Here is a 25,931-nt window from a genome sequence, read left to right as displayed (position 1 = left end):
AAAAAAAGAATATTTGTGATTATAATGTACGACATGAAAATGATGTCACAAAAAATGTCACAAAAAACATTTGTGATAAATTTGAAAAATGTCTAAAGTCTTTGACAACTTTTATCATTTTTGTTATTTTCAAAAACTCGTACATTATAATCGTATCCAAATATTCTTTTTTAGATGTATCTTTACTTATACAAAATAGCACTTTAAACAACTCAAGTGGCATTAGCGTATTTTTTGATAGACAGCTCAGTTTTAGAGAATACTCAAGAATACATGATATATGCGTCAACATCTGTCGTGCTGACATACTGTAACAAGAGTAAGAATAACATCATTTTTTTAAAAAGAGTCAAGATTTCTGCACTCATCTAACAGAGTTATGTTATTGTAATAACGACGTTTGTTAATGAAAGATTATGTTTTTTTCCACGGTATACCATTAATATATTGTGTTATGTGAATAGCTCATACGTATATGCATAATTGCAATCTATCATATTAATACGATTACAGGATTCATTGCATTATAAAAATCCGCGAAATCGGATTGTTCGCTCGAGCAAATAAATAATTAATCCATGCACTCTGCGTTAATAAGCATTCGTATGGGAAGCATGAAATCAAATAAGCAAACTTCTAATGGAAAAGGATGTAAACGAGTCGATTGTAATTAAAATAATTTTATAGGCTTGAATAAATAATGCAAATTGCGAGCACGCACCATAGCGCGCGGCGCACCAAACCGTGACGATCGGCTCCGCCGGCGCGGCAGTTGAAAAATGCTGGGAGATGATTTCGTTCGCGGGAACGTTTTTCGAATATTCCTTCGCCATTCGTACCGGCGGCGTGATTTCTCGCTGATTTCGGATGTGACACGATAACGGACCTCATCACGAATAATCGTTTCTCGCTAATTTATCTACGAACGGACCTCATTTATCGACGATTACAATGCGGCGGGACAGTCCGGCCGTACGAAAATGAAAAATTCACAAGCCTATACGGCCAATTTTCTATTTGGCCATCAGGAGTTTATCAGTCACAATTATCGTTTTATTGACGCCGCCAATGACATTTTTATATACTAAAATATCGGCGAGAGGAAGAGAAGTTAATCGCGTTATTGTTTATGGCAGCTCGACGGTCGTCAATTATATCTCACGCCACACGTTATCGCGCGAATTCGCATTACACAGCACAAGTTATCGAATTTTTCGCCGAACTTGCTTTGAGTGAGCAGTAAAGAAATTAGCTATTATAATCGGTCAGAAATCATATTCTCAAATTTAACTATTATACAATAAGAACAATTTTATTGCGGCATCTAAAGATTTAATTAAAATACAAATCTGGAAATAATTTTATGCTGGGTAATGAAAATAATTATAGAACGTTCAAGCATGATAATGTTGCTGCAAACAGTTTTAACGTTCTAGCAGCCAAATTAAACATCCGATATAATTTTTTTTAATTGGTTCAACATAATTATTTTCAGTTCTGTATTTCAGCAAAATTTCCTCTTTCCGTGTATAATTTCCCAAATCGATACAAGTGTCAAAACCTTGTTTTTACCATCAAATATTCTGATAAAGATAAAATTGCGCGAATAAATGTTAAGAAAATTCATTACAATTTAGAACTTCTTGATCTACTTCTCGATCCAAAAGTAACAGCTCAATCAAAGATTAATAATTGCTACGCTAGGCGTTAATACGTATAACTGACAGTGTATTTTTATGTGTTGCAGCGCTTTCCGACCCGCCAATATTTGCCGAGCCGATACCAAATGTCACAGTGGCGCTGGGAAGGGACGTCAGCTTACCCTGTGTTATCGAAAATCTCGGAACTTACAAGGTAACTATATTGAATTCGCACGCTGCATAAGCGCGTACTCGCCTCACGTAGCCGCGATCTAAATTGAACGCCTCCGTTCTTAGTTTCGCGCAGACAACCGGTTCCTCTTATCCCTGTAATTTTGTTCTTCGCTCCAGGAGCGTGTTTTCCCAGCGGTCGGAACTTGTCGTCCTTTACTAAACAGAGTTTCCTCAATTATTCGTTAACCGGATTACAAAAGAGCGTGTTATAGCGGCATGGTCTCGGTAAAAGATGTTTCTTACGAAGTTTCATTTTTTAAATCGTATTTGCGAGGGTAAAATGCTAATCTTCCTCGTGACATTGCACGCAAAATGTTTTTGTCTTTATATTTATTTTATCTAAAGTCGGTTGGTTTTACGCTACCTCCGTGCATATGCAATATAGTTACCACGGTATTTACAGATCCACGATGTTTTTTCACAAATCTTTCTTTTAGTAATTAGAGTATCATGATGTAATGCGAAAGATGGGAAAAAAACAGGCTGTCTGTTGCACCAGACACGCTCTTATATAATTTTTCTTTTGACGTGCAACAAGACATATTTTTATTACGTAACACATTAACTCACGTAATATTACACACCTAGATAGAATAAGAAGCATACATGTCTTTCTTACTCTAAATGTCTCTATTTAAAATCTTACACATAAAAAAATCACGCAAAGAAAAACAGGTCTCGTAAGAAGAAAAAAAAAGAAACGTAATCGCTATCTGGTATACTTTGTGATCTGTGGCTTCGTCCCGCTGGCATTGAAGACCGCTGTTAGGCAACCGTATTGGAAACGCATCAGTTGTCCCGTCAGGGAGTTGGATGCGAGACGCCACTATACCGCAGCCTGCAGGCGATCAACGTTACACACGAACAAACATATCGGCAGGCGTAACGAGCGATGTAGTTTTCCAAAGTGAACGGGTATTTGTACTCTGAGGGATATATGGAAAAATCGAGGAAATCCTTGAACTTCATTAAAAGTTGTCGATCGTATCGTCATTTCCATTTTTCCGTTCATCGTTCGGGAATCAAAGCCGCCATATCCGACCGACGTCGGAGAACCAGTGAGATGAATAAGCAAATTGTGATGTTTTTATGTGAATTTAATCCAATCGTTTAACGATTTTATTATGCTAATGGAAAGCAGCTACACACACACACATGCGCGCGCGCATACAACCATCACAAATGATAGTTTCAAAGCAGCGAATAATCCAAGTCTCACACATCAATGAATAAGGTATTATCTAACTGGTTATTATTATAATACGCGATTGATTATTCGCATAGTATCGAACTTTTCACTTTCAATAAAGAAGGAAATGCAACTTTTTTTCGCTATCAAATATTCCGATGAAGCTCAAATTGCACGGGCAATATTCTAGCTAATTAATTGAATCGGAAAGCAACGTATCTAAAATGTGTTGTACACTCGCTTCGTTTCTCTCATGGCTCGCAATTATTTGAAAGCTGTATTCATACTCGGGTGGACATGCTGTACCGTTAGCCAGAAATTGCATCAAGCACGCGATTACGTCTCTCACGGACAGCCTCGAGCGGTAAACGGGACCGATCGTCAACCGATCGTGTAAGAGTGATGCCATAATATTCCTTGATATAGAGGTCCATTGGCCTCTATACAGGATGTTCCAGATGAAATTACTTCGTAGATAAAATTACTTTGATCTAAAGTGAGATAAAATTACTTTTCTATCGTAGATTGAATTTCTTCTATCTATTACGAACGCTTTGATGAATATCTCGAGACGATTTTTGATTAGCAAAAATGTTAAAGTGTTAATTGCAGTATTTAAATTGTAAGTAATTGCTTCTCAGATACAATCGATTTATTGACAACAACAAATCTATTTAAAGTAAATGAAATTTTTTATGGAGATAAATAATAAGCCACTGCTGTCCAATTTTAAACAAATTCTAACAAAAATAAAAAGTTAAAGAATTAATAGATTGAATTTTTGAAAAATGCAGTACGATTCTTTTGGACATGTTTATTTTTCGCTAATTGGGATATTCTGCTTAAAAACTTCCGTCTTACAAGTAGAGAAGCGGGTGGGGGAGGGGGAGAGGGTGGCGAGGAAAAGATGGAAAAATCATGTGCACCCGGACCAGTTTGCGCTGGGCAGAAGACGATTATTAGGCGAAACCAACCACTCCGGAACCGCCACATGACTCGGCGAACTTTCCAGACGATAACGCAAAGGTGGAAAATCACTGATATATCAGGCGCAGGAACCGGGAAATTGAGATTGCATCAACTTCGGAACTCTCCTACGGCTATTAAGAATGCTATTAAAGTGATACGGCGATGTTCGTGTGTAAGCAAACGTTTTCCGATCGCTCGTCGTTCGAGCGTCGCGTCGCGTCGCGTCGCGTCGCGTCGCGTCACGGCGTCGCGCGCCGATAAGCGTGCGCCTTTCTTCGCGAACGGCTCGCGCAACTTCTTACGCGATATTGAATAAAATGGTAATTCTTTTTTTTCTTTCTTTGCTCCGCGCGCGCGATTCGACACTACCGATTCGATATCCCGCTTGTCGAAAATTTACCGAGATATTGCCCGTCCGCTCGTCCCGACTCGAAAATGGATTCTCCGCCCCTGCTCCGAGCGGCGCGCGCGATGCTCGAAAGGCAGTCTAAGAATTTTCCGTCTCTTTAACGATCGCGAAAATAGACCATTGTGCAACACGGATATTCCGCTTCCTTCGAGCTGTGCTTCGTTGCGCGAAATAGTTTCCATTTCGGCTTGGAAGGAATGCACGCGGTTGCACAGCAATAGCTCGATTTCAGAGAAACGGACCGCGATCACCACCGAATCGTCCGTTGTTGTTTCTACCGTGGCTGTAAAGGTATTTGGCTTGTGCGTGGTACAGCCCAGCCGGGAGGATTGCCTCAGCTTTTCAACCGGTCGTTTTCAGGCTGTCGAACCTGGCGCAATATCGAATCGCACCATCTCTCGCCGCGGCGCTTTCCCGGCGACAGTACAAATAAGATGTGTCACGTAAACATTTTAGTGCTTATCTTTTTCCGGTTCCTCCTTGTTCTCTATTTTCTGTATTAATTTTATCTTATTTTATTCAATTCTAAGTAAAAATTAGAATTTATATCACGTTTATATTATACGAGCCGTTTATAATTTATTATTGAACGTGATAGCTCATTATCTTATTATATATAATCTACTTCCACACATGGAACAAATAAATTCGTAGTACATTGTGACACAATTATTTCATTTTAACGAAATGTTACTACGTATGCGTGTGTATTAATATTTCATCACGCTACGTTATACATATTAAGCATTTTCATTATTATTATTATTATATAAAGAATTTTTTTAAGTCAATGCTTTAAAGCAGCTTCGCGAAAATATTTCTTCTGTAACACATTTAATCAATTCGAAACGTATTCGTTCTTCGCGTAAAGTATAAACGACGCAGAAAGGTAATCTAATTTTCTACGATTCTGAATCGCCTTAGAGAGAGTTTACACGGCGCCGTGGCCGACGAGGATAGGACGCGCAATCGTTTTTTCTTCGTATTCAAAACACGTAGTCCGTCTACGACGAGTCTCGTTAGAGTCGACATTTTGAGAGCATAGCCGCCGCGCATTGCAGTTCTCGGTTGAGCCCTTTGATCAAAACGCCAGAAAATTTCATCTGCAGAGGGGTGCCAAAGTTTCTCCTTCTCTGTCCGCCCCGGCGGAACGCGAAGAAACCGTACGACTTCGCGAATTTTCCCAGATTTAATTATGCCAGGAAGACCTTTTCATGCTGAGAAAATTGCCTCTTTGACCCCTTCGCGAGATGAATTGCACGGCGCCGGTCGAAAAATCGTTGCGAACAAATGTAAAGCGTTAATTCACACGTAGTAATAAAAATTCTTAGGGATACATATTTCAGCTTCAGCTTTAGCTTTCTGATAGCGCGGCACTGTGTGCGTGCGTGCGTGCGTGTGTTTCCCAAATTATTTCTAAAATTATAATTTTCGTATTAAACAGAATATTTAAATTAACGAACATTTACCACATGTTATTACTTTATCTTGTGTCTCACTTCAACTTCAGAAAGGCAATTACATGTAATGCAGGAAGCTCTGAGGAATTAAAAACAGATATATAGTATGTTTACGTTGAATTTGTAAGAGAAGATTTCTAAGAAAATTTCATTACCGCAAGGAAATTATTTTGTAAGAAATGTATATATGAACCATTTATAATTATATTTAAAATTATATGAAAATGTTTCATATAATTAAATTATAATTACCCATAAAAAATTTTAATATACAATTATTATACGTGAGTATCAGAATTGACAGCTATTCAAAATTTTAATGTCAGTGGTGAATTAATTAAAATTAATTTATTAAAATTGATGGCATACGTTTATATGCGATACATTTGTTAAAATTTTTTTATTATTTGTAAAATATAACGATAATAACGTTGCGATTTTTCTGAAAATTTAGTACCTAATTAATAAAAATTTAAATAAAATAAAGTAAAAAGTTAATTATTTGTTCGTTTTTTTTTGTGAATCGATTTGAAGACTTTGATAGATCACGTAGAAGCAACATTGCACTTAACTGTACTAATAGCAATTCTTTAAAATTATTTTATTTAATAAATCCTCGAACGTGAACGTATATCTTTTCAATCACGTTTGTTATCATGCGCAATTCAATGTTATTCGTAAATGCTAATGCATCATCATTAATTGATACATTGCTAACAAATGCAATAAATGTGTATTGAAGCGATTATTCACGTATTTGTAGAAATTTAACAAAGGAAAATCGATAAACGTTTAATGAAAAATATTGGGAGAAACAAATTTTAAACGCATTTACTTCTATTACAGAGTACTATTTTAATCTAAACAAGTTGATGCGACCGAATTGAAAAATCCAATACTTTAAATAATTAACTTTAAACAAGCGAACTTATAGAATATAATACGCTATTTGCGCTTCCGTTGATTTTAAAAACATTAGTCGGTATTTATAATTAGTTCTTATTTAATATTATATTTTTAAGACTGTCTTAAATACAGCCTTAAGATATCATAAACTAATCTTAGAGTATTAGAATCTTAAGACATTACTTAAGACGATCTCAAAAGAGACAGTTCTTAAGAACAAACTATGAATAGCGGCCATTAATTCGTACAAAAATCAGCTTTAGCTGTGTGACTCATTCAAATAGACAACGATGATCATTGATCGAGTTGTTGTTGCTAAGGGGCATAGAGCGCAAGAGGAATACATAACTGACTGACTGACTGATCTTCTAGGAAATCGGCCTAATAATTGTTGTGGCGACCTACGGGAACATTTTTGCAAAGTTAATTAAAACGAACAGTGATCACCAATTTACAATGACATATCGTGTCATTAAAGCTGGACGAGATTGTATAATAACTTATTTTAATTTTATTGTTCGATTTCTGTATTAAACTTCTTGTTATATTTTCAAATAACTCGGCTGTCTTTTTCTGCGTCTCTCTTCGCTCAACCTCCTTTGGCCTCTTTCTCATCAGCCCGGAATAGCTTTCATCTTTCTCTCTTTTTTGTCTTTCTTGGTATCTTCCAGTCTCCCTTTCTTTCGCCTCGATTATTACCTTACTCTCTGTTCCTTTCTTCTCCCCCCCCCTCTCTCTCTCTCTCTCCAGTCCTTTTCCAGTCTTGCTCTTCGAACTGCAACCTCTTTGCAATTTTGAATTTTGCCCCACGGCCGTCGTCGCGCATGCATCCACGCTCAACTACCGTAATAGCACTTGAACGCGGGGCCAACCGCGTATCGTTTACGACCCTGTGAATTTTCCTGTACAATTACTTGAGGAAGAAATTTAGCAACAAGGCGTTGATGTTAATTAGTGGTTAATTAACGGTGCACCAACCGGGCGAGTAATGCTTTATTAAAAGTCGTTAGTACTCGGGATCGTTTGTAACGTACAAAACTTCGATAATTGATAGATTCGTCGGTGAACTCTTAGGTAATCTCTTGGCGGGTGTGTACGTAAACTCGGTCAGTGTTGTTTGTTTAGTAAGTGAAAAATTACATGCAAACTTGCATCGTTTACTGTCACAATTTTGTTTGGATTCTTCGAAGCGAGACGTTAACTTTTTTGATTTTATTACGCAAAGTATAATTTCATAAAGAACAAGTCAGGGCTGCTTTTTTACCGTAAACTCATCCAGTGAGCCAATGTATCTTGGTTGCCAGCTCAAACATGACAACAGAAAGTGGTAGTGTATAAAATCGGCATAAAATCTCTCTCTCTCTCTCTTTCTCTCTCAGAATTATTAGATCATTTTTCTGTATTATTTTATATTTTTCTTTTCGCGGGAAATCCCTCCCATGAATTATATGCTCGCAAAATGGTACTTGCTCGAAACTTCCGTTCTGTTGACTTCGCGCAGTTTCTCGCAGTATATTTCGCGTTAATTCCTCGACGCGGCGATAGCAAGTTGAACCATTGAAATTGAACGACGAACAACCGGTTGCGGGTCGTGCCAAACGCTGCTCAACATCTTGCCGTAACATTTCCGTACGTGCCAACCGTTTAATTCGACTTCACTTGAAAGATTAGTATCGTATAACGGTAGAGTTTCTTTCGCGGAAGTGAATGTTAAAATGAAAGTGAATGTCGAGTAGAATATTTTTGCGATATGTAGATTGTACTAATGATTTCGACGCACTACTATTACAGATTATCTCATAATAATTATACGTATTAAGAACTAATAAGAATTAAGATTTAGTGTAATATAAATGTAAGTAATCCCAATTAGTACAAACTTTACGTGCGGAAAACGTTAGTTGTGTTATGGATTTTTGTATGAATATAACTACTATTTAGTTTTTATTCGAGTGTGAGCATACCCAAAAGAAATTTAGTATCAAATCAACAATCTTTGTTTCATATATAAGTAAGAATATAAAATCTTGGAAGAATTTATATCCTTAAACAGACATAATTTGCTTACATGAAGAGAAAAATTTGCTTCATGTAAGCAAATTTATGTCTGTTTAAGATTGTAAATTCTTCCTAGCTCCATGAGTAACATTTGCAGTACTAGGTTTGTTTAACATTTACACAATTGAATAAGAAACAGTAATACATGCTTACTAATCTATAAATTTAGAAATAATTTTTTCGGAAATAATTTCTTCCTCAGTTGTCTAGTAGATTTTGATTCAACACTGAATATATTGCACAAACCACCAAAATTGGCGAATGTTTTTCTTCATAAGGAGAACGAAAACGAATACGATGACAGGATATTTTATTTACTCGTGTACTTTTAAAATTGAAAATTCAACGCACGTATATGAGACCGTAGCACATGGATAGTAATCTCCTATCTATAATAAGAGACAGGCAGGAAGTAAAAGTGGAGAGAATTCTTTTTGTAAACATCGATAACGCCCGCAAATTACTGTGAATCCATCTATATGAGCAGTGGTATTTATGCTCTAATAGCAAAGATATTTTAGCTAGGAACTATTTTTAGCTATGTTTTAACAGCAAATTAATTGTAAAGATAAATACATTCATAATATAATAAACTTTTGTGTAAATATAGTATTAATTATTTTTTTTTTATTCCGCAATTTTGTATAAGAATTCGTATAAGCAAATTGATTTTTTTTTTTTTTTGAAAATTATAATATAATTTTTACAGCAATTTTTTTCTGTGATTATGAATCACAGAAAAAATAATTGTCTTAGTAATTCTGCTTCACTGAAATATTGTTACCTTCTTTTTATAAACCCGGCGAGGTTCTTATTACAGAATTGTTGCCGCATTAAGTTGTAGTTGTCATGAATTATTCCGCTCTTGTTTCCTTTCAGTTTTGACTTGGAAATTTACTATTGGCTAGAAATAACACATAAATATGGATTTATATGCGTAAATGGAGGAACGGCCGATATCGCAGAAACAGATTGCATTCAACAGAAAGTTGAAATTATTTTACGGCACACGGAGATTGCGCGCGCGCGCACGTTACGGTTTCTATATTTTAATTATTGCGTATCCTCTTATCAGCTTTCGGGCTGTCAATCGATCGCCAAAAAAAAAAAAAAGAATCTATATAAAACAAGCTCTCGGGTGCGAGGTTAAGCATAAAAGTGATCGAAGCGATGAACGCGTGAATCTAGATTGCGTCGAATCATCCATCGTACTGTCAATAGATACCGATATGTGCAAACAGAATCTCTATCTTTGCACGCTAGTTATATAAATCATACGTAGGTATAATTGTAAAAGCTAGATATATATCCATATCGCCCTATGATATAACCTGTCACGATCACTAGATTTGTTATAATTTAGATGATCGTTTCTCAATACTCTTTTGCGTACGCCCATATTGATGTGCACCTGCTCACCATCAAACATCATTCTATAAAGCCTTCCTTTAAAGTCGCGCGTAAAAATATTTTATTAAATTCAATTTTTTCAACGATCACAGTTAGAATCGCGACTTGCCACCGCAATATGTATTTTGCGATAATATTTTATCGTTCCTACGGTGCAGACTGGGCTTTGAATCACTGCCAGGATTTTCAATCGTGCTTGCCGGAGCAGGAGGTCTTTCTGAAACCGTTTAAGGCCGATATAATACCGCAGCTATACCTACGTAAAACTCAAGAAAATATTCTTTTTTAAAATTCATTCTTACTCGTTAAATCGCAGAGGGAGGTTGCCACATTGCGGCGTTGTATTTTAACCATTGCCATTCTCATTTCAGCAGCGCAGATATTATATATTTATGTGTATTTATTTGCAATATCGGCATTGTATTTTGTATTTTGCCAACAATTTAATTTTCAAGACGTTCTGGCGAACACATTTATATAAGCGAGCGCTCATCTTCCTGCACGTGCGCGTCGCAGCGGCTTCCTCTTCGTTAGAACTTAGGAGCCATCCGCAGTGCGTGACTACGAAAGTTTCTCGTATCGCTCTACGGTGACTTTTCTGGGGGATCCCGGGTAACTTTCTCGGGTGCGCTCTTCTCAGCAAGTCTTGCTTATAAACCGTCGTGAAAATTGCCCCGAGAGATGTACGTAATATAAAACTTATTAATCTCGGGGCTCCGCGCGGCATTATACGATGGTCAATTTAATTTCGTCTGCGAGGAAGAGGAACCTCTGTTTGTAAATTATTGGAGATAACGCTTTCTAACAGCGAGAAGTAATTAAAACAGTTTCCGACAGTCCTGACAGTGATTTCGTATTATCCACCTTGAGACTTGAGACTGGCTACTTCTTCGCTTCTTTTCCTTTTCTTTTAAAATTTTTTTCTTCGTGAATGAGATGTAGGGAAACTTGCCGATAGTTAAGGCGACCGCATGTTCGCGCTGCGGATTTCGGAATTACACGCAAGCTAAGGCAGAATCTGACGAGTTCGGAGATCCTCAGGAACCGGCAAATCCTGTTGGCAGACAAGAGCTTCAGAGATCCGCCACCATCCATCTTCTGAGCTCTTCGTTAGGAGAGCCGTCAGTGGCGTCTGACTGTTTAAAGAACTTTCGCGGGATGTACTGTGATTTCCCGTACCTGAAACTTTTGCTTACCCGAGTGCCGACGAAAAGGAAAAGCGGTATATATAGGCGAACAATTCTAGACGGAGTTGTTGCCGAGTTCCTAGGTGAAATACCTGAGGGGAAAAGAATTCGGGTAGAACGGGAAACAGCAACTCCCCTAAATGTAAATGTCTCGTCGGATTTAGATTCGCGATAAGTCGATTAAGCATAATTCGTTTGCTGAGTAAAACGTCAAACAAAATCACGTCTCACATAAACGACTTGCTACAATTGCCGCGGAGACAACAAAATAAATACAGTAATAATTCTCTCCGTCATGGAATTTTTATACTAACAATAAGCATCCGTTAGGAAATCTATTTTTACTGTAATTGTTTAATTACAATTATCAGATGTTCACGTTGCTAGAATTTGACAAGTTGATCAATCTTTGCAGTTTCAACAAATCGTCAATTAGACCAATATTCAATAGTAAATAATTATCAATTTTTAATCGAAAAAAGAAAAAAGAATGTACAAATAAATCTGTGTAATTAATTACGCTTTTAATTGACTATTAAAAATTATTATTTATGACTATGAATTTCGGTCATAGTGTTTATCAAATGTAACGTTTGGCAAATGTAGCGCCGGCAAATGTAGCGCCGATCTTTTGAAAATTTATTTTACTTGACAATTACTAAAATGTAGCTCTTTTGAAGCTTCGAATATGACGCGTGTTTCCCACGAAATATGACGCGTATGTGCGTTAACAAAATATTATTACAATATATTTCATATAAACAATAACGCTACGAATAAAAGCTGAATCTTTTTGCATGGATTGAAGGAGAAGAAAGGATAGAAATGATACAATTTACCCTGTCCGAACGGGCTGTTTCTGGCTTAATTTGAGGAAGTATATATACACCGGAAAAAGAGGCGAGGAAAAAGCGGAAGAGGCGCCATTTCCGCGGATCCAGATGTTGCCAAGCAGCAATAACGGAATCTAAAAGGAAGCGAGATTTAGCGAGTAAATCATTGTGCAAAATCGTGAACATTGCAATACGTTTAGTTAAACATTAAAATCCTTTAACCTCCAATTTAAAAAATATCCTTTAGAACTTCTGATAGTCACTTATTTTATGCGATTTATGGCAAAAGCTAAACGTGCACGTCTATTTTAAAATTAATAGAAATGGTACGATCAATTTAACAATAAGGATATTAATTATAACTTGACTTTGATCCTTTGCAGTGCAACGAGAAATTGCACAATAAATGGATAATAAACCGTAATCTTTAATACGACTTGAAATTGTAATTAAGATAAATTCTTTGGAAATACTTTGTTACGAAGCATTCGGGTACATTCTGATTCTTACGTTATTCTCCTATGTGAGCGAAAAAGAGCTTTACAACGTCTCGTAGGAAGGAAAAATGCGATAATAGGAAGCGAGTCAGGCGGAATTCGTTGCTGTTTTTGCTTCAGTTATGAAGAAGTATACTTAAAAAAGAGTTAAGAGAAAAAAAAATTTATGAGAAACACTGGGCGCCGTTACGCTGCCCGGGATGTTGCCTCGAAATCCGTGGTAAGAGGAAATGAGAAGAAAGGTTTGGGAAGCGGCCCGGAAGTCCTTGAAAGTGCATAAGCTTTGTCGCGGAATGAGCTTAGTTAGAAGCGAGTTACCTCGGTGGAGCGTAAAATACTGGCGTAATAATCTTCATTCCCGGGGCGGCCGCATTTAGAGTACCGCGCCGCGATCTTTTCTTTTCCCCTTTCGTCGATCTCGGATATTGAGGAGGATATTGTTATTTGTGATGCTATTCGATAATGCTGTTCGTGCCGGTTATAAAGAAACCCGGCACGTGAGAGACACGTTTGACACCGATAGTAAAACTCGCGCCACGCAGATTCGCCGGATGGCGGTTCCGGGGATATTCGTGGTTCTTGAGACGAAGAGAATTTTTCGCTGACGGGACGCTTAGTTGCGGACTTTCGGAGACGGCGTGACTTCGCGACGTGCTAATATGGAAATATTCAATGCAGGAACGTGGCGCGATAAACGGACGGCTGCTTCCTCCTGGCTTTATGAACTCGTGTCTGCTAGAGGTGTATTAAGCGGGCACGTTGAAATTTTCAACGTGATGGTTGCTCAACTTTGCTGTCAACGTCAGATCTTGGATTTTAGAGGATTAAATTTGAACTTGTACATGTATACGTTTAAATTGCTAGCGAGAGTGTATTATAAAGTTTTAGATTTTAATTTTAATTTTTGCTGTATAGCAAGTAGAATGGAAATATTTTATATCCGCGTTATATATGAGCAAGAAAAAATATAGTACTACTTTTATAACCATAATGTAATAAATTGTGATAATAATTTTAACTAAGAAAACGCATAAGAGAGTTCTCTAGTGTTTATCGTTATTAAATTTCACACGTAATCTAACAATTAACTTTATATTACGTATTTACTTTTATTATTTATAAAATAATAATATTAATGGTGCAATAACATTTGACAATACTTGAGTAACACATACTTGAGAGATAGAGAAAGAAAGAAAGAAAAAAAAGGGAAACGAGACTTAAATGTCACACAAAAGAGTTAATAAAACGTCTGTAAAATAAATAACATTATATTATTTATAAAAATTATATAAATCATTCGATTTAAAAATATTTGACTCAAAAATATATTATAAAATTCTGACATGGTATATTTAGTTACTATGTGTACAATTTATTAAGTGACTTAACAATATATCTTATATTTGTTTCGCTCTTGTTTTCAGGTGGCGTGGATCCACGTTGGCCGCCAAATGCTGCTCACTATTCACAAGCATGTGGTCGTGAAAGTACCCAGGTTTTCCGTGTCGCATGACAATCAGAAAACATGGTTGCTTCATATTAATAGCGTGCAACAGGACGACCGGGGTTATTATATGTGCCAAGTAAATACCAATCCAATGATAAGCCAAGTGGGCTTTCTTCAAGTCGTTGGTAATTATCATTTTACTCAATTAAATTTTACTCAATTTGCTCAAACTAATTTACACATGCATTTTCTAATATATAATATTGTGCATTGCAACGCGACGTGCAACATACGAAAAATAAGCAATGGCTGAATAAAAGTTTATAACGCGAATTTCATGTTAGCAACAAAATATTCTTTTCAGTCTAAAATTATTTTATTTTATTTTATTTTATTGTCGCGATACATTTATAAAAAGTATTTTTACGTTACATTATAATATCCGAAATAAGCGTGTCCTTCGTAAAATCCACATTAAATGGAATGTTTAACGAACGTTAATCATACAACGTTATGGGCTTTAAATCCGAATAAAAAAAGCTCTTCCATGTGGCTTCCAGTGCCACCGAATATATTGGATTCCCTTTCTACGGAGAGCACTGTGGCAGTTCGAGAACATCAGAATATTACTCTCACGTGCAAGGCTGATGGATATCCGCCGCCGAAATTAATGTGGAAACGAGAAGATGGCCAAGTAATAAGTGTCAACAAACATCACAAAGGTACGTCGTTGTGTTTAATTATTTTCTCTACCGTTTTAATGTGACCAATCATTCTCGATTTATTTTGTATGTCAAATATTGAAAATCTATTTTCCACACGGCTTTTTTGATATCTTTTATTCGCTTCGGTAAATTTAACTCGAAGAAATGACATTTTTTGTGAGTTTTCTCGTGATAAAAAAGTCATGAGCTGCAAACGTATGATTTTGCATAAATTTAATCTATCTTAGCTTCTTTATCGGACGATATATTTGTCTGTTGGCTAGCTTTTTTATTCTATTGAAATAAATTGGCTTAAATAGCCATTCAAAATTGAAACTCCGCTGCTAATTAAGTATCTACGTAGAAAATGTGAATATTTTATGTTATTCCGTGATTACTTTTTCCATTTAATACGTATTTCTATCGCGCATTGTGCAGTAAATGTGTACCATGTATCTACCATTTTATTGTTTAATAATGTAACGTTTTGCACCGAGTTACACATTTTGTTTCGAGGGTTCGGGGACTTTTCTTTGTTCGCTGATATATACGAACTTAGAAACGATTCCACACGAGTTTCCCCTTACGATGTCTCGGGATATCTTGTCTACGCGAGTCGAAAGTTTGAAGTACTTTTACAAGGTGAAACGAGCGTATTTGTAATGCAGCCGAAGTTCAATGCGGAAAGTAATTTTTGGTACGAGGATATTCTTCCTCCGTACGTTTTTCTTCAAGTCCCACGAGTCCTGGCATCGACGCGTCTTTCTCAGGTAACAGATCGACGGACGTCTGTTGAATCGAAGAAATTCGAAGTAAATTTTCATCAATTACGTACGAACGTGGAGGTACCTTGCCTGCGCAGGCAGTCAGTCCAGCGCGAGAGGTGCGTTAGAAAATGTAAAGTAAAAAGCCGCATCTTATCGGTTTAGCAATTTCGTGTTTCTCCGATAATCCGATTTACGACGAGTTTACCGGTCTGATCACATCACGTCGCAGCGCGCGACATACGTATGCAGATAGATTTAGCGAGGGAAAATATCCGGACAAATATTTAATTATTCGACAAAAACAGCTGGTATTATTAAATCGCGCGTATTTCGGATCTCTACGAAACGGATAAAGCACATCGTGCTCAATGCAAAATATCAATCCTGCCGTGCATTTATTTATTAATTCTCAAATGAAGTCAGTCGTTTGACAATAAATAAATGCGCGGTGAAATCTTTAACGTAGATGGTCTAAAAGTGATTACATTATCGAGTAGCGTCGCGAATTTCTCCCTGTTTACTCCGAGACTTCGTCCTAGATAGATTTAAATTCAGAACACTCATACAGCAATATTTCTCACGTGACAGCCGCACGTGAATCAACTTGAGTTTTTTATTAAAGCTCTCAATAATTACTCCCTTGCGTGCTCTTGTTATCAACTGGCTTTTTGATTCTACTTTCATGATTAATGTCGCAAATAAGATCTTTATGGAAGCGAAAGCTTGCAAAAAAAGATGCTATCTGTTTCATCGAGCTATGACTGTAAATATAATATCTTTGTAGATGCGAACGTTCTCCTAACTTTTATGTCTACTACTTTATCGTATTATTTTATGAATCTCGGCTTATCTCGGATATAATCCCGGATTTGGGTGGATTAGTGATCTCTATTTAACACATAAACATTGCATTATATTTAACTGGTGGAACACTCGGAAGCTCTGCACGAGTGTTCAGCGGGAAGATTTTTAGACGGGAAGAGTTATATTAATTAAAGAGCGTGCAGTAAGAGTACTAACCGTTGCACTTGCACCGGAATATCATGAAATGTAATTTCTTCTTCCGCTACGTAATAAATCGTAGAGGAGAGATAACTAATTAACGGGATCAAAGTAGGAAGTTACGACACCGTATTCAACATCAGGAGCAATAAACCACGGCAATGATAGCTCGTAAAGCGCGCGCGGCGTACGTTTATCTAATATCTACATTATGTCTCCACGCGTGTTACGCCGTTATCGTCTTTGCACATTGAGCGTTAAGCTTCAGGACGGAACAGGGCAAACTACATACGCGCCATCGGAGAATGCCCAGAGGGCACGACGCTCATGGTAAAGCAATAAAGTGCGATAAACTGTGCAAGTCTCCCTCCGACTCCCCCCTCACCTACTCACCGTCGTGCTATTAGCAATGCAATTATCGCCCGCTCTCTGGCAACCAGTGGGCGCATCCGCGACGTCCTTTAGATCTCTCTATATCTTTTCTTCATGCCCGCAATAGAATTACGCTATATGGAATACAGTTTCGCCATTTAATAATTCCGTACATGGTATCGTTCGCCATTTAATAATTCCCGTACATAGTGTCGCTCGCCATTTAATAATGCCGTACACCCGGGGGTCGCGTGCTTTTCGTAAAACGTTAGTTCTTCTGCTCGCAGATTTTTTTTTTTTTTTTAACTCGGATTGATCGAATTAAAACTCGCGATTTTTTATTTTCCATTCTGTCGCGCTATTTCGAGAAGCGAGAGGTACGCGAGAGTGACAGACAGCGAAATTGACCGATGATGCATTTTCCGAAATGAACCCTTCGCGCTGCTGCGGTGTTAAAACTTTTTTTTTGTACTTGGCAATGTACCATCGATTTATTGATTAAGCGCATTACGTTTCCCTCTCGCGAAAACGTGCCAGCGGAAAATCTTTACAGTGGCCGCAACCTGCGAGTTATTGCAGCCGAGTAAACTCTGCAGGTTTGCTCCATCTGCAGCGTGATTAGTAATACAATTATCTGCTTTCGCAGTTCCTTCCGTGTCGACATGGTGCTCTCTCTCTCTCTCTCTCTCTCTCTCTCTCTCTCTCTCCCTCTCTCTCTCTCTTTGCGTCTGCTACCAGCCCGAGTAGTTTGAGTAACGACAATAATGTAACTTGTAATTGTAAGTATCCTTCGAGCGGAGCGTGCCGTTATTGAATCCGCATGTTCGGTCTCATAATTGTTAAAACGCGCGAGTTATGCGCGCACCGTGCCGAAATCCCCTGGTGGGCACGTGGCCGCAAGTTAACGTCACGGGCACGTGGCCGCAAGTTAACGTCACGGGATATGATAAACCGGGTAACGCAATTGCCGGGGTCCGCACAATTCTATCTAGCAATCTGCGACGCGATCCCGCATCTCATCGAGTTACGCTCGCATTAATATTTGACCGAACGAAGAGCGACCATCACCGTGTGACGTTATTTGCGCGTATTGGACTTACACCGATACCGTACGCGCGTTCGGTACACGCGGATTAACTCGATTGGCTTGAGAGCTATCAGACATTTGAATTACGGTACGTCGCGAATGTTTAAAAACAAATCAATCGAAATGGGCTTCGAATTACGTGCGATACTACAAATGTGAAGTATTACGTGCGCGCGATTGCACGCGCGGATATCGTATAATTCTATGCCCATGTGCATATATTTTATATTCTTCGCTATGTAAAATCTATATTCTTCTGGTGTATAAAACTACACCGCTTCGTTTGACGTTCGATCGTGAAACATCGACTACAACTTATCGCGGACAATCATAATAATCACTTGTATCTCGTATATTTCTCGTAATGAATGCAAATAAGATTTATAGCGATTGTTATCCTCCATCCGACTACTAATTGTCTATCATCTTTTCTGTAAGGGGAGCTTCTGATATTACGTGCACGATATCACGTTAATATTTTCCGGTAAAAATATTTCATGATAACGCGTTCCAGATAAAATCGAATTTAAGAAGCTTCTTTCGAGGGCACACCTAGAAATCCATTAAAGTGATGTATTTAGTGGCCACGCGCGCGTCGCCAAGAGGGGAACAAGAAGGCAGGGACACCGCAGGGAAAACACAAGAGGTACATCGATGCAAACAGCGGATTAGCTAGGGGGATTTATATAACGGGGAAAGCTATCTCCGTAAAGCTCGGGCGGAAGGCTTTTTGCTCTCGACCCGGCGCTTCTTAAATATTGTAGAGATTAATCAACTCTCTCTCAGCCCTTCGCGGAGCGGGACGCGAACAGCAAGCAGCTCCTACCCCAAGCTGCGAGGAGAGAACGTCCGTCAGCAGGGCGGACAGCAGCCGTGGGTCCGTGTGGTAGAGAAAGCGCCGTGGGTGGAAAGCGCGCCTGCAGGCTGCTGTAAAAGCAGTAGCTCGAAAATTATGCGCACACACGGCACGTCTATGAAATATGCACTGGTTACTAAAGATACGCGACGGTCTCCTTCGGCGTGATTCCGACAAGGAATTAAAAGGATCTCGCGTTGTTGCTGCTGCTGCTGCTGCTGCTGCTACTGCTGGTAATACTGCTGTTCCTGTTGCAGAAGAACGCGTCTGTGAGAGGCTTAGAGACTGAAGCGGCAAAGCTTCACGCGGTTAATTTTGTCTCGTTCGGTGCTCGCGAAAAGTACGCGGACATTATTATTAGAGGTGTTTGCGAAACTCTGTCGATTACGCCATAAATTTAAAAAGTAAACTTTCTGTAAATTTAGGTAAGCCCCCTTACGAAGTTTATATGTTTACGAAAAATCTCTGATGTAATAATAATCTGCATTGGAATTTTAATTGACGAGCCAAAAGAGAAGAAAAAGTTATTGTTTATATGCACACACATTTTTCTTGTTTCTCTCACATGAAGCGATCTATAATTGGAACGAGTTTCTCATAATTATTCGTAATGAGCTGTGATGATTAGCTGTCACTTACATGTGCAATTATGTCAATTTTTGAAAATTTTTCGAAAAACATTTTTGACGTGACTGAAATAATTGAATCAACGGTTAAATTCGTGAATGAGTTTAATATTTTATTTATATATCCTCTTATGTGCTCTCTTCGTCGGTGTTCGTGAGTGATACACGTTAATAGCGTATGCGGTCTCATACACGCTTCTTATAACGCATTGCAATCTTATAATCCTTCGCAATATTCATTTTTAACAACGCAGCGAAGTTTACGCTAATTAAACGCGCTTTCGTCCTGGCTTTGTGCTTAAAATCCCGTCGCGTCCCATCCTATGTGAATTTTCTTCTAAAAAACAACGATAGACTGCTATTCCCTTAATACCGGCGGCATAATAGGTTAAATACTGGTATAATTCAGGCGAATCAGAAGGATTGCGAGCTAAGGGCGTACTCCACGTTCTTTGTATTCGTGTACATTGCACTGCAATGCACCATAGAATAGCCACGGCGGCCCCGCACCAGTCATGATTATAAATTGCTCCGAACAGCTTTCGGGCTATTCATTTTACCTTGTCAGCAATTAGCCTCTGCGTAACTCGAATGATTTTGATGAGATAACATGAGATAGCCCTGCAAAGCAGAATGTGAGGGATCAACAAGGCTAATGTTATTAGAATGTAAACATCATAATGCGTAATTATCAAAAAATTACATTTAACATTGTTAAAAAGAAAATGTATGTAATGTATATATTTTACTTTTTAAAGATGTGTACATATATATTTTACTTGCCATTTCATTTTTGCGAGATAACATTAACTTTGCGTGCTTAGAATAAATGGAGCTAATAATTTAGGAGATACTAACCCTTGTAATAAATTGTATGCATCTACAGATAGGGGGATGCTACGTGCATTCCAATGAGATATTATTAATGCATATGCATCAGCACACGTCCAGTATTAATATTTCTCTAAAAATAAAGGAAAAAAATCTGGCTAACATTTCCCGAACGCTTTTCATTTTTCTCTCTCTCCTCATTCTTGCTGATCTGTTCTAGTTCTACGAATATAAATAGGCGAATGCCTCGCGTTTTGTAAAACATCATTGAATTACGGGTACATGAACAATTAACCCTGCGACAACCACACGTGTTGCGTGATATAAAATCTTCCGACGACATTATCGCAATACGCAGCCTATCCATCAACAAATAACAGGGTGAACGGGAAGGGAGTGGAAGGAGGAGGGTGCCACCTCGAGGTGTCACGATCAGAAACGACTATCTAGCTCGTACGTTGCGACGTCGTGCTGCGCGTCGAGATCGAGTTATCGGACTTCGTATCAACTTTCGGGGACGCATCGGTAACTTTTAACGAGCGCCCAAGTTTGGTCGCGCACACGTTTCAACGACAACGACGCGTTTTACTATGCTGCTCCACTACCATGTATTCACACGCATGTGTACACAGGATGTAACACCGTCGCACTTTAGTTTAGTTCGAAACGTTTAACGCCACCTGTATACATTATCATTGATAATAACTCGGATTTTCCTTTCCTCTTTTTTGTGTCAAAATCCTTTATAATTAAAAACAATTATTTATAAAAGGTAGCGATTATATTTTAGAGGAGTAATCGAGATAAGCCGTGTGCACAGTGATGCAGCATTTTGGAATTTGAAGGACGCGGATATGTTACGTTCATTGTGTTTTGTTTTACTAGTCACGACCGTAATTATTTCTCTCTTGATGGAAAACTATAGAATCCCTAATTTAAAAGAAGCTCTTGATCTGCGGATATTACTAGCCATAAAAAATTATTGTTGAAACGTGTCTATCAAGCGAGACACCTTGTATACATTCGCACGTATACACTTGCTCATTAACATAATGTGTATGTATATTACGTGTATCTACTGGAGTTTCTACGCATGCCTATGTACACGTTCATACTTTGTTGTTTCGTTTTCAAACGCGTATTCGTATGCGCGTGTAGTGCACGCAAAGTTACATTAGGTGTATGAGGATGCTCGTTACGCGCACTAGACAATGTGATTTCCACGTTGTCGAGTCATGCCAAAGTGTCAGTCGCAGCAAGAGACAAGACAAGCTATATCGGCACTTTGTCCAGCTCGAGGCAAAACCAAAGTTTCCTGCTTCACCGGGAGGGTATCGACGTGGAGGCTCCCTAATGGGATTGTTAAGGATAAATTGAATCCGGAATTTCAAGCAAGTCCTCGCGTGATTGACAGTTCGATGCCGACATGCTGATTACATTTTTAGCTCTCCTGCGCCAATTCGCGATTGTGCATAAAAAGCTGGTAACTTTTTATGGCAAACATTCAAGAGTCCTTTGAAACAAATGAATATGACTTTAACAAATTGGACACTGACGTTTAAAACGTATGATCCAATCGTTGTGCCAGCCAAATTCACTGAACAGACATTTTAAGAGTATCGAGATACAAATTTTCTCTCTTTCAAACTGGCATTTACACTATTTTCTAAAAAAACAAAAAAAAATAAGCAAGTTTATTTTACTAGCTTTTTGTTTGTAAAATCTCATTGAACCTCGTAGAGACTTTTATCAAATATAAAATAAATAAACAATTTTTTGAATATAAAATTTTATACTAAACGTGCAAGAAGAGAGAGTACGTCTCAATGGGCAAGCTCAGCTATAAATGTTTGAAATGTTCAAAAATATGGCTTTTCTCTGAACGCTTCATCTGCGTACTTGTTCGCAAACACTCGTCCTCTCTCGCTGTTTTCCTTTTTACATTTACTGTAACATTTGAGGCCGCATTTAGCAGCGGCGCATTTAGTTATAAACGAAATGATGTGGTTGCTTTTAAAAAAAGATTTAACGAAATGTCCCGTAAACACAAGTCAAGGATCAACTCTCCACTCGTATGCATAAATATCAAAATAAATATAAATATCGAGCTTCAACCAAAATTACGTAAATATTAATTAAAAGAGAAATATCATTGACATGTAACTTTATTTATATCACACGCTTTTCAAACCTTTGCCAGCTGGCAACTGAAAGCCGGGATATGAGTGGGATGTTTCAATTAGTGGAAATTGCCTCGGTGAAAAGAAAACCACAAGTAAAGTAGGACTCCACTAAAGTGTCCTGTTAGCAAGATTGCGCTTCTTCATTCACTTTCTTTTTGAAGATACGCGCACACGGTCATTCAACCGTCGTTACCTCGAAACCTAAGCAAACAGAATCAGCCCGCTTACAGCTCGTGGATTAAGCCATTTCGGATGCAGCGTACTATGTAAATGGCCGGGAACTTCCACCGTAATCGTGCTCCTTCGACTACGGCTAATCTCAACTTTTTACATGCGCTTTCCCGTCAGATCGCTCTCCGAGATCGCGTGCATGAATTGCCGTCTCTATCGGCGAGTATCGAGACGAGTTCTCTTGTGTACGTGCGCGCGTGTGCGTGTGTACGTGTGCGCGCGCTCACGATATCCAAGGAAGTCGAGGAAACACGCTGCCTCTCGGGATCGTACTTTTTGTCGCGCGGAATGCAATTCGACGTACTTCCTGTTTACAAGGCACTCCGGTGCACGAAGAAGAGCCAGCGTTCCTCGGCTTTGCACGCTCCGTCGGCGTAATTCAATTAATTTCACGAAATAGCGGTCTAGCAGTTCCTACCCGACGGCTTCCACTCAGAAGCATAGCTTCCTGCGTTATTCACGATGTGCGCTGGAACTGCTGAGCTGATAGGCAGAATCGTACGGCTTCGGCTGAGCTCCGAATTCCGACAATCGGGATCGTCCAACTCCGAATGTGCCAGATGGACGATTTTGTTCGTGGATGTTTACTTGCTTCAAGCGTGACGATGAGATTGGTGACAGTTGTACTTTCGTATCAAGATCGGAGAGAAGAAAAACAGATTGGAAATTCTTGATGGCCGATATTCCAATCACAAATATTTTCACCGCAATTTGGAGAGAAAAAAAAATTCTTGATAAAAATTTAATTCGTGAATCTACCACACTGCTGAAACTGTGTCAATAGAATACTTTGACAAGTTGATAAAAATTATGACAGAAATTATTAAACTTTAGAAACGTAACTAATTAATCTCAGTGAAATTAAATAACTATATATGCGCAACGGATAATATAATAGAAAAGAGGCAACAGGTACATTTTAATTAAAATTTTGTAATTGGATAGCGTGCCATAAATATTCAGTTTGAAAAAAATGTTTACGTACGATCATAAATAAATGGTAGTCTAGGATATTAAAAATTATTAAATCAAATTGTAATAAATAATTAAATAAATTATAACAAATAATTAAATTAATATGAATTAAACGGCAGAAATTTTTAGGAGAATCGAGTACGCGAATTTTTGCTCTCACGATGTTCGAAAAACCAAATAAAAGCAACTTCGATGAAAATAATAACTGCGATCCACGATCGAGCAGTTAATATTTTACATTGAATCTTTATTATGCGGTCTTTAACAAAACAGTATTGTTATATGAGATTTGGCTGGAATCTACTCAATTAGACATTGTGAAACGTCATCGGCTACTGGATGCTGCTAACCCGGAGAGACATCTCGATCTGAAGACCGAAACCGCAGTGGCTTCCTAACCATAACACAGCGGTTGGTCCTCGCTCACGTTTCTCATGGGTTAATGTCGACGCCATCTGGGACACGATGACATCCGGACACGGCGACATCCTCCCCCAGGTCGTAACGCCGGCGTTACGTGGACTAGTTTTAATCCATCGAGTTTTACGGGGAAATTGGGGTCCTTCAGGAATTTCTAGCGTATCTCCGGCTTGATTATTGAATGGAGTCGCGTGTGAAAATACCGCTCCCTAGAAAGAGAATATTAGTAGCGGAGTGGTTTCAAGTCAGTTTTCCTATAAATTTGCTGATTCATTGAATTTCACGAGTTCGGCGAAAAACAAAAGGACAAGCGCGCATTCGCCCTTTGCTTATAGTTTATTTATTACATTTTCGTTTTTAAAAATAATAATAAATTCTTTGTACGTAATTATTTTTGCAAATATGAAAAATATTGATTTGACATGTCGCATGCGTCGCTTTGCAAGTGTTGCCCATTTGTTGCACAATTATCAATTTACGAAATAAATGAAATAAATGTGTCTTTTCGATAGTTTCTATAACACTTCTGAATATACATACCTCTTTCCGTACGGTTTTTCCGTGTGTTGCGTTAGTTGCGTTAAAATAATCAAGTAACAGTTTGTTATTAAAAATATTATTTGCTCAATAACAAAATACAGCCTTTTATTTTTAGACATTTGTGGCGAAGAAACATAACCGACTTCTAAACAATCTAGTAGTGCAACCAATTAGCGTTCTAGGATAGTGTTAACTTTAATAGTAGCGGCATATATTCGTAGCTGCACCTCGGTAACAGAGTCATTGCTGTTACGAGCAATTGCGTGATCCAGTTATAAAACAGTTAGTGGCACGTGTAGTCCGCTGTCCCAGACTGCGTTTGAGTCGTGCAAGGAGAGTCAATTGCCGGCAAGCCGGAAAATTAATCGCTCGGTCGCCACTTGGAACGGTTTATAACCGTGCTTGGGCTAATCGTACTATCCGGCTACTCCTCGGCTACGTCCTGATGTCGACGGCCGGCTGTTGCACCAGCCGATACGTCTTGCAGTCGGATCGATCCTTGTAATCGTCGAAATGTGTTATGTCGGTTTACTGCTACCGAATACCAAATAGAAACACCGAAACCTATTTGTGCCGGGCGGCCAAACAATCGTGGAAAGTGCTATCTTCCCTCTCCCCCCCCCCTTTCCGACGCTTTAATTTATTTTCAAAGATCCAATTAACAATTGAAATTATTTTTTACGCATGACAATCGATGATATAAAATTTTATTTATTTTTCAATGTTTGCCTGAACTCTGTATCATTTGAAAAATATCCAGTTATAAACTGCGTATACGTTATACGCGCGATAAGACTGCCTTTCGAATAAATATTGAAATTTCATCGTTGGTAAATATACATTTTAGATATTTATGTATGTGATATGGGTTTATCGGTATGTTGAGGCTTGCAACGAAAATGTGTATGTGTGTGTGTGTGTGTGTGTGTGTATACACATACGATACACATATATTCAATATACTTACGATTTCTGATTTCGTTTGTTTAAAAATGTGAGATAAATAAATTTTATCGGTGTGCATTTTCATATTACAAATGGCCCATCGCCGTCGTGCCTTTTGCCTTCGCATATTTCGCTCGTGGTGTTTCCAAA

The 25,931-nt window shown here is 38.2% G+C and overlaps 1 protein-coding gene and 1 long non-coding RNA gene across 15 annotated transcripts in view; one reads left to right on the top strand and one right to left on the bottom strand.

Annotated features, from left to right (window-relative positions):
• The window catches only part of LOC105199947, a 299,693-nt gene that overhangs the window by 136,745 nt on the left and 137,017 nt on the right, over positions 1-25,931 (bottom strand). The window lies entirely within an intron of this gene.
• Positions 1-25,931, top strand: part of LOC105199945 (lachesin) — a 269,609-nt gene that overhangs the window by 195,624 nt on the left and 48,054 nt on the right. For all 12 annotated transcript variants that reach the window (XM_039451646.1, XM_039451643.1, XM_039451645.1 and 9 more), the window contains 3 exons: positions 1,748-1,854; positions 14,220-14,427; positions 14,803-14,964. In XM_039451646.1, coding sequence (XP_039307580.1) covers positions 1,748-1,854; positions 14,220-14,427; positions 14,803-14,964 — 477 coding nt within the window. The remainder of the gene's footprint in view (positions 1-1,747; positions 1,855-14,219; positions 14,428-14,802; positions 14,965-25,931) is intronic.

Source organism: Solenopsis invicta, chromosome 7 (genome assembly GCF_016802725.1).
Source record: "Solenopsis invicta isolate M01_SB chromosome 7, UNIL_Sinv_3.0, whole genome shotgun sequence".
Lineage (NCBI taxonomy): Eukaryota > Metazoa > Arthropoda > Insecta > Hymenoptera > Formicidae > Solenopsis > Solenopsis invicta.
This window is presented reverse-complemented; position numbering and strand designations above follow the sequence as displayed.